This window comes from Lepidochelys kempii, chromosome 3 (assembly GCF_965140285.1).
Source record: "Lepidochelys kempii isolate rLepKem1 chromosome 3, rLepKem1.hap1, whole genome shotgun sequence".
Lineage (NCBI taxonomy): Eukaryota > Metazoa > Chordata > Testudines > Cheloniidae > Lepidochelys > Lepidochelys kempii.
The window spans coordinates 183,186,827-183,201,132 of NC_136382.1; the positions used below are offsets into that span (position 1 = coordinate 183,186,827).

At 34.8% G+C, this 14,306-nt stretch overlaps 1 protein-coding gene across 25 annotated transcripts in view; it reads left to right on the forward strand.

Annotated features, from left to right (window-relative positions):
- The window catches only part of NRXN1 (neurexin 1), a 1,265,182-nt gene that overhangs the window by 1,098,876 nt on the left and 152,000 nt on the right, over positions 1 to 14,306 (forward strand). For 18 of the 25 annotated variants that reach the window (XM_073339213.2, XM_073339188.2, XM_078852299.1 and 15 more), the window contains 2 exons: positions 8,814 to 8,903; positions 10,351 to 10,670. In XM_073339213.2, the coding sequence (XP_073195314.1) occupies positions 8,814 to 8,903; positions 10,351 to 10,670 (410 nt within the window). The remainder of the gene's footprint in view (positions 1 to 8,813; positions 8,904 to 10,350; positions 10,671 to 14,306) is intronic. The other 7 variants (XM_078852306.1, XM_078852307.1, XM_078852308.1 and 4 more) reach the window with 1 other exon arrangement.

The following is a 14,306-nucleotide window of genomic DNA, read 5'->3' on the forward strand; positions in this document are numbered from 1 at the left end:
CCTTCTCACAGATGAAAGAAATGAATCACACTTCATAAAATATACCAGAACTGTAGACACCACACATTAGCTGATATGGAAAATGTTACTGGCATCTTTTTTGGTAGGAAACCAGGATTATTTCACTTGTTAGCAGATAAAAGTAAATCACTACTGGGAGTCCACCCACAGCCATTATGCCATTGCGTGATGGACTGCTCATTACAGTACTTCAGTACTAAAGTACTCCTCTGCTTTTATCTTGCTGAGCATCTGTTTCTATTATTTACAGTTTCTGTTGCTATACACTGCCAAAAGCATTAAAAAAAAGTGTGTACAAGTTTAAACCTTTCCATTTGAAACAGATTATTCTTTTATAGTAAAATATCTGCAAGGCATAAATACACAAATTGAAATGCCACTTTTAGACATAGCTGAAAGTCTAAAGCTTGCTTTGGCCAAGGGCTACTTCTTTTGCTGTGCTGCTGACACGGAACAGATTTTTATCTCCTAAATGCCATTTTCTATCAGTATGGGTGCCTTTGGCTTTTTGCTTTGCAAGGGCTTGTCCAAATAATGACCTCTCTTTTGTTGTTTCAGTTGGCTTGTGTGTAATCATGCATAACTCTTGGAGAATGAGCTGACACAGCTTAGGACAGATGTAGTGATTGTGACAAAGCACCTCTATGGCCCAGTTCATTGCGGAATAATGGTGGCTAACTCACTAGCATTAACATGCATCATGAACGAAAATAGAATCAACATTTTTCATTTTCCCAATTGCATCCACTTTATCCTATTCCCTGTTAGCTAGGGTTGATGCTGATTATTTTGGATTTCTTTTTATTTTTATGTCACTAATCATGTAATGATAGGGAAATTATGCTTTATGTGTCTGCACTAATGTTCACAGAACCCTATGTTGCCTCCAAACATAGTTTACTAGACCAGTTCAACTGTAGTAGCTTTATTTAATACAACTGAGGGCCAAATTCTGTTCTCACATACAAACTGTGCAACCCGAGAGCAGAATTTTTCCCCAAGAGAGTGATTTTTCCATTTGAAATTATTTTATCTTGTGATCCAGAAATAATGAATATATATATATATACACACACATATGCAACTTTTAATAATTTTTTTCACTGATCATAATACAATTTAACAATTTGAGCAATAACCCTCTAACAATTGTGTCATATTCTGTCCTTAGCACTTGTAATACAGTTAAACTTAATTAGGAAACTTGTGTGCAGTTAATAAGATCTTTCTTACTCACTGATGATTTCTACTTGAATATGAGATAATCGTGGGGATACTGATTGATGGGAATATAAAATAAGAGTTGAACATAATGTTTCTCTTTTGCCATTGTTCATTTATATAATGTGAGTATTATTTCTGTCGAGTGACATTCTGTATAACAGCTCTCTGGCAATATAAAATGAGATAGCTACCCGGGTGATGTCCCATTGTCATGTTTGGTGGTTACTATCTCAATCCTAGCTAATTTTAAGGACAATAGGTTTGAAATAGCCTTTGAAGACAAGGATCATGTTATTCTTTGCTTTTCAGCCATTGAAAAGCTTTGAATAAGAAACACTCTGTAGTTGACTTCTGGATAAAGTCCTATAGGAAGGGTAACATTATGGTTTAGAAACAGTTCAGAGTCCTAATACCTTAGAGAACAGCAAAATGTCACTCAGAGGATGATGTGGGGCATGGTAGTGTACTGGTAACAATTCATTTTTTATACTTTAATCTTGCTCCTTAATGATGCCTATCAATTTTGCTGCTTATTTTAGCACCAGCCATACAACATTAGCTGCTTAAATGCTGCACAATCAGTACAAAGGATCTTTTTAGAAAGCTTGATAACACAATATGACCTTTAATTTATCAGACTAGGCCCTATGTTTTCTTATCTCATTGTTGCTTTTCATCATCTCTCGCTTGCTTTAGATATAATACACAAACCTCTGAACACGAAGGTTGGAGCACTAGACAAACAAAGGAAGACATCACATTATATTGATGAAACATGAGTCAGGAAGAACACACTCTTACTTGAATCACTAATTAATCCAGTGGAAAAATATCAAAATCAAAACACTCACCAGAAGGTGGCTGGTTTGAGCTCATAGGAATGTACCAAAAGGTTACTAAGTGTTTGCAGTGATGTCATTAGAAATGTTTTAAAAATGGTCTAAGCTGAGGGCACATTCCATATGCAAGCACGAAGCAAAGAGCCTGTAGGTGAACATAAGAAGTTAAAGTACAATGTTTAGGGTCAGTGGTGGTAATATGGAATTGCAACCATGTGACAAATCTCATTGTTTCAGTATGTCAAATAACTGGGCCAATTTTCAACACAATCTGATTCTTTGCTTTTTGCTGAGTAGTGTTGTGTAGTGGTATTTTATGCTGCCAAAAAGCCATTGTATTCCACCCCAGAGGTGACTGCATTTCACTATGGTGGGGGAAGTAATTTCTGTTTAGGTATCTATTGTTCTTTATCGAGCATTTGGGGATACTTTAGGGTGAAAAGGACCATAGAAATCTGTGATACTCTGATAGGAAACTGGTAAAATCAAGGGTGGTACTGCTTTTGATTTTGCAAAATCGTAATTGATTGGATTTTGGTTTTGCAATATCATGAATCTTTGAGCACAGAATTCTATTTTATCTGAATTGCTTCCTAAATGGCTCAGGGAAGGAAGGCGTTTGGATAAATGGAAAGGATTTAGACAGCTTCTTTATTAAAATTTAATTAAAATTAAAATCTTGAGGATAAAGCACTGAAAAGAGCAAATTCTGAGCACTCCTTTCCCAGAATACACAACTAAAGCACTGGTCAGAGGTTAGCATTGGTGATACATTCATATGTTTTCACAAATTGTAGGAAAATGATGGCAATAAATAAGAAAATGGAGGGGGAAAATCCTTCAGAATCTTATTTTCTAGGTGTGTTTTTAATTTGAAATGCCTGATAGACACTATAGTGTCTATAGTGCATCCTATCTGGCTATTCAGCATCAATACACATTCCCCTCTTTATTAAACTGTTCCATTGAATGGGCATGTATGGCATGATCATGGAGTTGAAGAGCTCATGCTAATGAATTCAGGGTGCAGACTGTGGTCCATCTGATATGTATTGGTTTTTTAAATGTAAATTATTTGTTTGTTTAGGCCCCATCTACAGCCACATACTGATGTTTTATTTTATTCCATCTATTTACTTAAGGCCAGATTCTGACATTTTTGCTCATACTGAATAGCCCTCTTCTAGATGAGTGGTTCCATTAGCTTTAATGGGGCTACTTGCGGAGAAAGATACTATGCTAGGTGAGCAAGCTTTGTAGAATTTGTCCCTTATTTATTTGCTACACTTGCTTTAACTAACGTTAGAGCTGCTTCTCCCTCGAATTGTCTCCCCTGGCTGATTGACATGTCTGTTCAAGATGGCCAACAGGAAGAAACATTATAACCTAGAGGCGTGCATCTGCTTTCCCTTAAGCATTGGAGAAGAAGGAAAGTTATATCTTGGATACACAGCTTTCAGTGCCTGAGGGCAGATGGGGACCTGATAGTTTCAGGAAGGGACCACATTAACTTTAGGAAGCTATAGGGCTAGCTGAGGATATTAATTAGACTCCCCCTAATGTTGTACGTAATCATGCAATTGCATTGGAAGAAGCAGGTGTGTGGAATAGCATATCCCGTGCTAAAGGACCCAATCCTACAAACACTTACACAGATGAGTAACTTTGCTCACTAGGTCAGACTCATTGACTTCGCTAAGTCAGGCTCAAAGAAGATAATTACATTTTCACCTGAATCTGAGTAAGGCTTTACAGAATTTCCATGAGCTGGTAAGCTGAATATACCTTACAGCAAGTACCAAATTTGCATTGTTATAATAACATTGAATGCATAAATATATGTTTTTTTTCAAGTCTTGTAATATTGCACCTGCTGTGTTGTCCACAGAATCAGATGTATATGCAGTGTTACCATGTGAGTTAATGTGACTGCCAGTGTTACAATTTCAGATTCAAACCACATAGTTAAACACTTGTGCCTGCAATTGATAGTGCCTGCAATACCACATCTTCTTTTGTTTGTGGGAGTCAAATTACAGGTGCACAATGAATTGTGAATGTGAATGTTATTGCAGATCAGATAGCTAGAGGTTTAAATTTTATCCTTTGCACCCTCAGTTGATTGTAGCCATGATGGCAAAATTAGTAGCTGGATTTAAACACCTCTGAAAATCTAACCCATATTTTATTAATCAGGAGAACTTTAGCACAGGCTATCAGTGACCATCACTAGAGCATGGTCCCTATTCTATAGGCTAGCCCCATGACTGTATTGAGCATCTTATAAACTGGAGGCTGAGAGGCTTTTTCAGGAGACTGCCATGGAGCCACCATTACCCCTTTCTCATGCCCCTTAGCTCTTTTCTGTCAGATTTTCCCTTTTGTGTTAGCTGAACAGACAATATCACTCTCAGCCCTTATTCTCCCAAGCATCCCATTGATGTCAACATGAACTTTGCCATAAGACCCAGGCCCTTAGCAAGCAAGTTAAGGATTTTGTTTTTCCAAAAACAATGATAGGGTTATTAGTTCTCTTTATAATCCCATTTTATTTATTTGCCTAGTAGCTCACTGTAATTAATAGGGGGAATTTGTCTGACAAGTAAAGGGCTGTTACAAAGAAACAAAATATTCTCTACCCTTTAAGTTGTTCTTCACAGACTCTCAATTTTCAACCTTCTTACTTATTCTTCTTCAAGGATGCTACTATTTCACATCAATAACTGACACCTTTATTTCAGAGAACAAAATAGAATTACACTTCAGCACTGAAAATATAATAAATTGGGAGGAGATAAAATACACATTAGTGAAGTTCACATAGTCAGCCTGACCCCACTGACCTGTAGATGCAAAGGTATGATTAAGAGTTTTTGGATTGCTTCTTCTCAATCTCACCACAAGATTTAGATATGACGGAAAGTTTTGACTTTTGTTGCTCCTCTCTCCTTACCTTGATTCTTTGAAATTACTGTTATTCCCTTGAAGTCTACCTGTTCATACAGAATTAATACACTACAGTGTGACAAAATATTGTCTATCTGTTAGAAAAATTAAGCCATCTAGAATTCAATCAGACTAGACAATGTTACTGTGCAAACCTTGAGTGGTCATTTTTAATTCCTATTTTTATCAAAGAAGTCTCACCTATATCAGCAAGAAATTTTGTGCTAGACATTCAAAGGCCTATCTAAAATTAAAGTTTATGCACATAAGTTATTTCCAGTGAATTACTGTTGACAAACATTTCTTTAGCATTTCTTAATGCTTACAAAGGCTCACAGATATAAAAACTCAAAGCCAGAATTCTATTTAGAGTATAATAGCATGTAAATAACTTTATTTGGGAATTTTCTTGGTGATTAAATTCAATGTTGTTCAGTACACCAGCAGACAAGACTACAAACAAATATGTCTGAAAATTTTTAGATTAATGCAACAGGGGGAAACAATGTGTCAGACTGTAACATGTTTCCTATCAGATGGTTAAATTTGTACAGCATTGTTTAGTTCAGGGAGATTTATCGCAGCTCAGACTCTGAACCTAATTGTTCAGCAAGAAACATTTGATAAACAGATGTGTATCCATTACAACTTTTATGCCTGATTTTCATTTTGTTTTTACACTGTTTTCATTTCATCATTTGTAACTGTCTTGATTGATTCCATGGTGTCATTTTTTTTAATTTACTATTTGAGTCACCAATATGGGTATTAATTATTTCAGCTCTAAACCTATGCACTCTTCATTAAACTAAAGTTTGAGAAGTTTCATACCATATCTCCCTTAGCCCTTCCTTTTGTATTATCTGCTAAGAAAACTTAAACTAATCTAGTATTGCCAAATCAAAATACATTTGACTATGCACTTTTACTCTTTTGAAAGATGAGCTAAAGTAATCAGCAATAATTTTTATATTTGACCTTTACAAAGTGAATGGTTATTACCCTGCTTTTCATTTGTATTTAGCTCCCAGGGTGCATGGCTGCTGCAGATAAGTTACAGCATAATTTGCAGATCATACAACATGATAATGGGACACAGTATTTCACCCACTGTATACTGCAAAGATTTTAAAATGAAATAAGCTTTTAGAAAGCAAGTTAAAAATAAATGAATTGGTATCCACCTTCCATTAAATAATATCCAGTATATGTCTGCCCATATCATAAAATTGCAAACGTTTCTTCATAATGACCATTACTTACACTGGGGGACATTTACTCACATAAAGTGTCCCATGGAAACGAATGAGACTGTTCAATGCATAAACACTAATCCAACTTCCATGAGAGTCTTTGATTTGACTTTATTAGGAGCTGAATTTGATCTTAAGTTCACAACTCTCAATTTTGAACAATCTAACCTTTATTACAAGTGATTTGGTAGAATATTTTTAAATGTATAAACTATGGTCGGTTTTTAGTGTGAAAGCAAGGGAAAATTCATGGAAGTAGGATATCCTTTCACTGATTTAGTTAATCAATTGATAAGGCATCTATGAAAGCCATGTAAGCAGCATTCAAAAATGCCAAACATAAGCAAGGATTAAAGAAAATCCAGCTAGGTCAGATATATGAGAAAACATCAATCAATACCCCATTACTACGAAAGATGAAAAAAAAATGGAGATGCAGAAAGACAAACAGAAAAAATTAATCCACATGCCTTTTTCCACATGTTGCTCACATGAGGCTTCATCAGGTACTCCTTGAACATCTCCAACTTCCATTGAAGTCTGGGGAATATACAAAGAATGCAACTTCAGGCCCAGGATGAAGAGCTGGAATGTTAAAAGGTCATGGCATATAATCAGGAAGAAATTCCACTTTTTGAATGTCCACAACAATATGAAGATAAGTTATGAAAGTAAAATGCAATCTTTTGCTCTATAGCTTCCTTTTTTGGGAAATATTTTAAAAGAAAAAAACAGAAGTGTTTTATACAAAAAGTATTTGAAGTCAGGGGAGAATGCTATGTGGATGTGTTTTCTTCAAATATTAGAGTGTGTATAGAAGTTTACATGGCATAATGAAGAGAAGGTAAAGAAGGGGGTAATTTCTAAAACATGATGCTGTACGTTCAGCCACAATGAATGATATCCACGTTAAACTGTACAAAGCAGACAGGAAGCATGGTAAGTCATAGCCTGTTTTACAGAACAGCAGAATAAATAAACCAAAATTGCTTGTTGGAATGGAAGCTGATTTTGTTTCCAGGGCTACAGTTAAAATCCAATCCTTCACTTTATGAATGTTGCTGTTGATTTCATAGATATTGCTTACCTGAGTAAAGGTTATGGGACTGGATGCTTTGATTTGGATAATATTTTTCATTGATAATTTGCAACAAGATCCTGCCAGGTACTGAGTTTCAATTAGAGATGTTGCGCACTTCGGAGATTAGTGCTTTATATCTACCATTTCAAACATAGGGCTTAATCCTTCTCCTGCTGAAGTCAATAGGAGTTTGAACATATAAATCAATAAGTACAAGTATGGAACAGGACCCCAGTTAAAATAAAAGGAATACTTGTGGCACCTTGACTGTCTTTCAGTCTTTTGGATTTGCCCACTTCTCAGGTACTTAAACTGATGTGTTTCTATCGATGCATGTGAGACAAAGGTATTGTCAATCTAAACAAAAAGCACTTTATATTGAAGAAAGTATTTGGTTTCACCATTTTCCTAATAATTTTTTTGTAAAAAACTATAGAAATTGATCAAGTATTTCTGATATACCTTATATAATGAAAACACACAGATCAGTTATTACAAATAAATATTCGAAGTAAACCTCAAATTATCTGTAGAAAGGCTGGTATATTTCTAATCATGTGGGGCCATAGTCTGCTACCAACTCTACCGTAGAGCTCTCACTGAAAGTAAAGGGAATTCTCTGTGCAGAACGGGGACAGGAAAGGTTTGCAAGATAGAGAAGTTTACACTTCACAGTCTCTCCTTCTAGCTAGCTCTTAGCTTATGAAACCCTACAAAGTGCAGCTAAAGTTTTAAACACTTCCGCATTTTGGATACAGGATTACTATAGACAACCACTGAAGTCACTTTTGTCAAAGCCTTAATGTTGCTTAGTAAAATATGTTGTCACTGGGCTCTGTTAAAATGTAAAAATAATGGATAATCTGATTTGTTCTCTATCACATATTTGAACTTCTGGAATTTATTTAAATCAAATGAATGAGAATGTTGGGGGTTTTTTTACTAGGAAATAAGTTTTGTCAGGTCTATTTGCAGATGTAAGTGTGCCATAGATGTTGGTTAAGGCTTGTGTTCTTCTTCTTTAAATGACTAACCTGGAGTAAGAGGTTGGATGTCTTTTGAAAAATAAATCTGTTTCACCTGAACATGTTTAACTAGTTAATAAGAAACATCAAAAAAGACAAAACCCTGAAGTCAATGATCATTTTTTGTAAAGCCATTATATGATGTATAAATTTGTTTTTTGGGTCTGTCTATAACATAAGTTTAATAACCTAGCTCAAATGAAGATTTCTAATTTTCAATTAACATAGGAATAATTTTGTTTGCTAAAATAAAATAAATGAATGAATGAAAAGTCTGAAACATGAAATGTTCTAGGTAGCACTTTTTAAAATTCCAAATTTCAAAAAATCATGTGGCAACTGTATAGCTCAAGCTTTAAGTATTAACTTTTAACCTTTGACCTTACAGATTTTAACCAATGAAATGTCTCTTTAAACTTTAAAGGAAACAATGATAACGAGCGCCTGGCGATTGCTAGACAGCGAATTCCATATCGACTTGGTCGAGTAGTTGATGAATGGCTACTCGACAAAGGTAAAAAACATTGATTAAAACTTCAAATAAAAAATAATTTGAACATAACCAACTAGTACTTCATTGTAACACTAATAAACATAAAAATAAATTTTCAGTAAAACTAAATTAAAAACAAATTTAAAACAGTAAAATGTAGAGAGTAATATGTGCATACCTTGTATAATAATTTCTACACATTTTTAGACGTATCAGCTGTTTAATAATCTTACCCTGTTAACTTAAGGTTAAAGGGACTGTTAAATATAATCCACTAACTCAATCTATGAAGGTACTCATAGCAAACATTAACCACAAATTATAAATCATTCATAGATTATATTACATGTTCCAGCATCTAAATTATTAACTAAAAATATATGTAGTTATGAATGTTCATTATGGTCCTGAAAAAAAATCTTTGTTTAAACTGTAGGTATCTTAAATAGTGGGCACTATGAATTGCCAATCAAAATGAAGTCCCTTTAACGTTTGCAACCTTCTAAGGGGATTTTGGAACAAACACTAATTAAAACAGAACTTAAAGTTGTGTGCATGCTTATATGAGCAGAAACCAATCTGCTAAAGTAAATATTCTGTTTCATAATAATGGTACTGTTGCTGAGGTTTTCTCTGTTTAATGGAATTGTGCCATGATTTCTCCATTGGTATGTGTATCATTCCTGAAGCCGCTTTTACATCTAAAACCTTTTTATTTTAATTGATAGTCTTGCTGAAAGCCAATCAGACATCTTTTTTGAATTCTTTGTCTCTGAGATACTCAGTATGAACCATGCATTTCTTTTCAGTGTTTATGTCGAAGGAAAATAAACATTCAGATGGGAAAAGGAAACATTAATTTATACACTTATATATAGACATATGACAGATATCTGAATTACTGCATTAGAACATTTTCATTAAAATTAGACTTCACTTGACTTAATGAAAGGTTTGCATACACACACACGTACATGTGAACCTGTGTGCGTCCGTGTGTGTGTGTATAGATATACATAGAATGTCTATATACACACAGTTACCTAAAGCTATAGTACAGGTGTTATACTGGTGTGGAAAATCCTTGAAATGTTCACAATCTTCGGGGATGGTGGAAAGTAGTTTTAAGGAATTAGAAACTTTGTATTCTTCACACACACACAAAAAGGCAAAATGTAGGTAAAAGGGAAGACAATCTCATTCTTATTTGCAATACTAAACAAATTTATAAATATACTTGATTGGCCTTTTAGCAAAAAAGAAAACATAAATTTAGAAATTACAAATATTTTTCAATAGTTATGCATTTCATGGACACTTCATTACAAAAGCAATGAATTATGAGTCAAGTTACTCTCTTATAGTTTATTGCTCTCATTATTCACCCCATGCAAATTTGTTAATCATCCTCTTAGAGTATAGAGTTCACAATCAACATTTTTGCATGTATGTAATATTATCTTTACAGGACGTCAGCTTACAATCTTCAATAGCCAAGCAACCATAAAAATTGGAGGCAAGGAACGGGGTCATCCATTCCAAGGCCAACTCTCTGGTCTTTACTACAATGGCTTGAAAGTTCTGAATATGGCAGCTGAAAATGATGCGAACATCATGATAGAAGGAAATGTGAGACTTGTTGGTGAAGTGCCTTCTTCTATGACAACTGAGTCAACAGCCACAGCAATGCAATCTGAGATGTCCACATCAGTTATGGAAACCACCACCACTTTGGCCACGAGCACTGTCAGAAGAGGAAAGACTCCTACAAAAGAACCTATTGGTCAGGTTAGTCAACCTTCATATACTTTCCAAATATTTTCCCTACTTTGTATGTCTGGACTTTCCAAAATTGCATCTGCTCTAGAGATACAATTGTTATTGTTAAATAAATACATATGTGAGTAGTAATAATTATGTATTGAGCACTGTCAGTATATATGGTGCTGAGAAGAACTTAGAGTGAGAAATAGCCCTGACCCAAGGAAGGTGTTATTATTCTAAATTAGGCAAGCTAACTTGCTTAGACCCTTATTGTACTGGATGACCACCTTGTCTGACCTCAGAGAGGTGCAGATTTTTTAAACAGCACATTTTCCCTTGGTAGGTAATGCTGATGGACTTCAGCAAAGAAGTGTGTGTTTTAAAGAGGTAGTTGAAATGAAATAGTGTGGCTGGTTGGTCCCTAGGATATAGTAGGGAGTTCTAAGCTGAAGGAACAACATGGAAAAAAGTATGAAGATGAGAGTAGGAAATGGTGGGAAAGAGGGCATTAAGACTCTAGAGTTTCCTTTGAAAGATAACAGTAGGATGCACGATGCATCCTGGCAGGTATTAACTTCAAGGAGAGTTGAGAGCTCTTTGCACCCCCGAGACTGAAGCTCCAAGTCAGAGAATGTTATTTACTGTTTGCTGAGGTTATTTGCACCTTGTGAATTTAGTGACACATTTAGTAGCTTTCAGGTTTTGGCAGGATCTCTTTCTCTTGTGTGGAAAAAATTGATTATCTGAAAAAAGGGGGGAGGAATGATTCATTAAGCACTTTAATAGTCTGCCTTGCACATATCTTGTGTCACAATATTCAAACTCTGTGCTTTAGAAAAATATAATTTAACAGGACATTTCTTTAGCAGATAAAACTCTTTTACATTTGTCATATTCTGTTTGTAACTGCCTAAAAAAAGATTTACGTTGCCAAAAGGTTGTCATACTGTTCATTTGATTCAGATGATCACAAACTGGTTTTCATGATGTGCCTCTAAACCATAACTCTTAGGCTGCTGAGGTTTAAATGTGGGACAAAGTGTAAGGGAAAGTCACAAGTTTATGTGGGAGCAAGAACTTGAAATGCTATGTGGATGGTTATATAACCAAGGAAACAGAAGGCTCTCATGGTTAGAATAGGGAATTTGAAGTAAAGCTGCCTGTGTTCTGTTTTACTGTGTGGTCTTGGACAAGTCTCTTAACCTTCTGCACCTCCATTTCTTCATCTGTAAAACTGGGATAATAGTTCTTCAAACACATAAGGCATAAAGGGACATGCGTCCATGCTGTGGATGGGTTCTGCTCGATAACAATCCAAAGCAGTCCGGACTGACACATGTTCATTTTCATTATCTGAGTCAGATGCCACCAGCAGAAGGTTGATTTTCTTTTTTTGGTGGTTCAGGTTTTGTAAGAGTGATGCTCTTTTAAGACTTCTGAAAGCAAGCTCCACATCTCATCCCTCTCAGATTTTGGAAGGCACTTCAGATTCTTAAACCTTGGGTTGAGTGCTGTAGTATTTTTAGAAATCTCGCATTGGTACCTTCTTTGCATTTTGTCAAATCTGTAGTGAAAATATTCTTAAAATGAACAACATGTGCTGGGTCATCATCCAAGACTGCTATAATAGGAAATATGTGACAGAATGCAGGTAAAACAGAGCAGGGGACATACAATTCTGCCCCAAGGAGTTCAGTCAGAAATTTAATTAACATTTATTTTTTTAATGAGCGTCATTAGCATGGAAGCATGTCCTCTGGCATGGTGGCTGAAGCATGAAGGGGCAGACGAATGTTTAGCATATCTGGCACGTAAATATCTTGCAATCCCGGCTACAAAAGTGCCATGCAAATGCCTCTTCTCACTTTCTGGTGACACTTTAAACAAGAAGCAAGCAGCATTATCTCCATGTTTGCCTTAGAGATTGTCTGAACAAGAAGTAGGACTGGGTGCACTTGTAGGCTCTGAAGTTTTACATTGTTTTGTTTTTGAGTGCAGTCATGTAACAAAAAAAAATCTACATTTGTAAGTTGCACTTTCACGACAAAGAGATTGCACTATGGTACTTGTATGAGGTGCATTGAAAAATACAATTTCATTTTTATAGTGCAAATATTTGTAAGCAAAAATAATATACACTTTGATTTCAATTACAACACAGAATACAATATATATGAAAAGGTAGAAAAACATCCAAAATATTTAATAAATTTCAATTGGTATTCTATTACTCAACAGTGCAATTAAAACTGTGATTAATTGTGATTAATTTTTTTGAGTTAATCGCATGAGTTAACTGTGATTAATCAACAGCCCTAATATACATACAAGTTTATTTATTTGTAATAGCAGTGCATATGAATCTGAAAGCAAAATTCACTAAAAACTGACAAGAAACACAGTGGAAACTGATTGTTCTCATTGTCAAGGCTCAGAGAAATGCAAAAAAGTCGCTATACATAGTAAAACGTAAATTAGATTTAATTTTTTTTGTTTGTTTCAGTAATATTAAGATTGTTAATAACAATACAGAAAATGATTTTTTTTTAATTAATATCACGCTTGGGGGAACTGGACCTGTATGCTTTCAGCTCCCATTGATGTCAGTGAAAGTTGAAGACATCTCGTAGCTTGCAGAAAACCTGCCTTTAATGGCTGTTTCCTTTGTTTATTATCCTCTCTCATGCTTTGTTTCTCTTCTGTATATACTCATAGTCATTGTATCTCCAAAATATCAAACATAAATAGTTGATTTTTAAACTAGCATTGTATAATGCACAAGAAGGAAAGTTACCTTTCTATCATTAAACTAATTAGATTATCTAAGAAAATAGGCAACTAGACAGTAATTGCTAATGAAAGAAGCTTACATTATTTATTACAAGCTAGTGCATGTTTGAAGACAAAAATGAGCTGATAGAAGTAAATGATCAAATCAATTAAGGATTATTTGCTTCATTTGCAGGGATATTGAATTCAATTAAAGATTACAATATTCATTTTAAAAAGGATATTTTAAATATTTATATAAATGTTTTTAATTCAATAATGATAGCAACTAGACTGTTCAAATTGATACAGCATGCGCTTTCTAGCCCACCTCTAATTGCTGCAATATATGCTGTAACAAGACTGAGACAATACTTCCATGAAATGTGTGTTTCATGTTGTGATGTGCATGATTCCAGGAATAATGAAGTCTGAGTGTCTTAAAAAAATACATTTTGTCTCGGAATCTACTTTCAATTGGAGTTTTGCCTGTTTAAGGGCTATATCATATGGTAGCATTGGGTGTTTTAATGATGACAGATACCTCAAATATTATTAATTTATAAATTTGGATTTTCAAAGGGAAGTAAGGTGCCCAAATCCTATTGAAAGTCATTGGGAGTTGGGTGCCTAATTCCTCTCCATTGAAAATTCCCCCCACCTCCAATATTATAACAACATCTATAGGCCTCAGCCATTGTACTGCTCAAATACATAATAAATGGTACACCCTGCCTCAAAGAGCTTACCATGTAAAAGAAAAGATGTAACACGTGGGTGAAGCAAACAAGGGGTCACAGGTATGAGTGGGAAAATGCAGTAACTACAATAGCAGAATATTTTAGCATAGACTTTGTGTGTAGTTGATAGGTATAATAAGTCAATCACTAA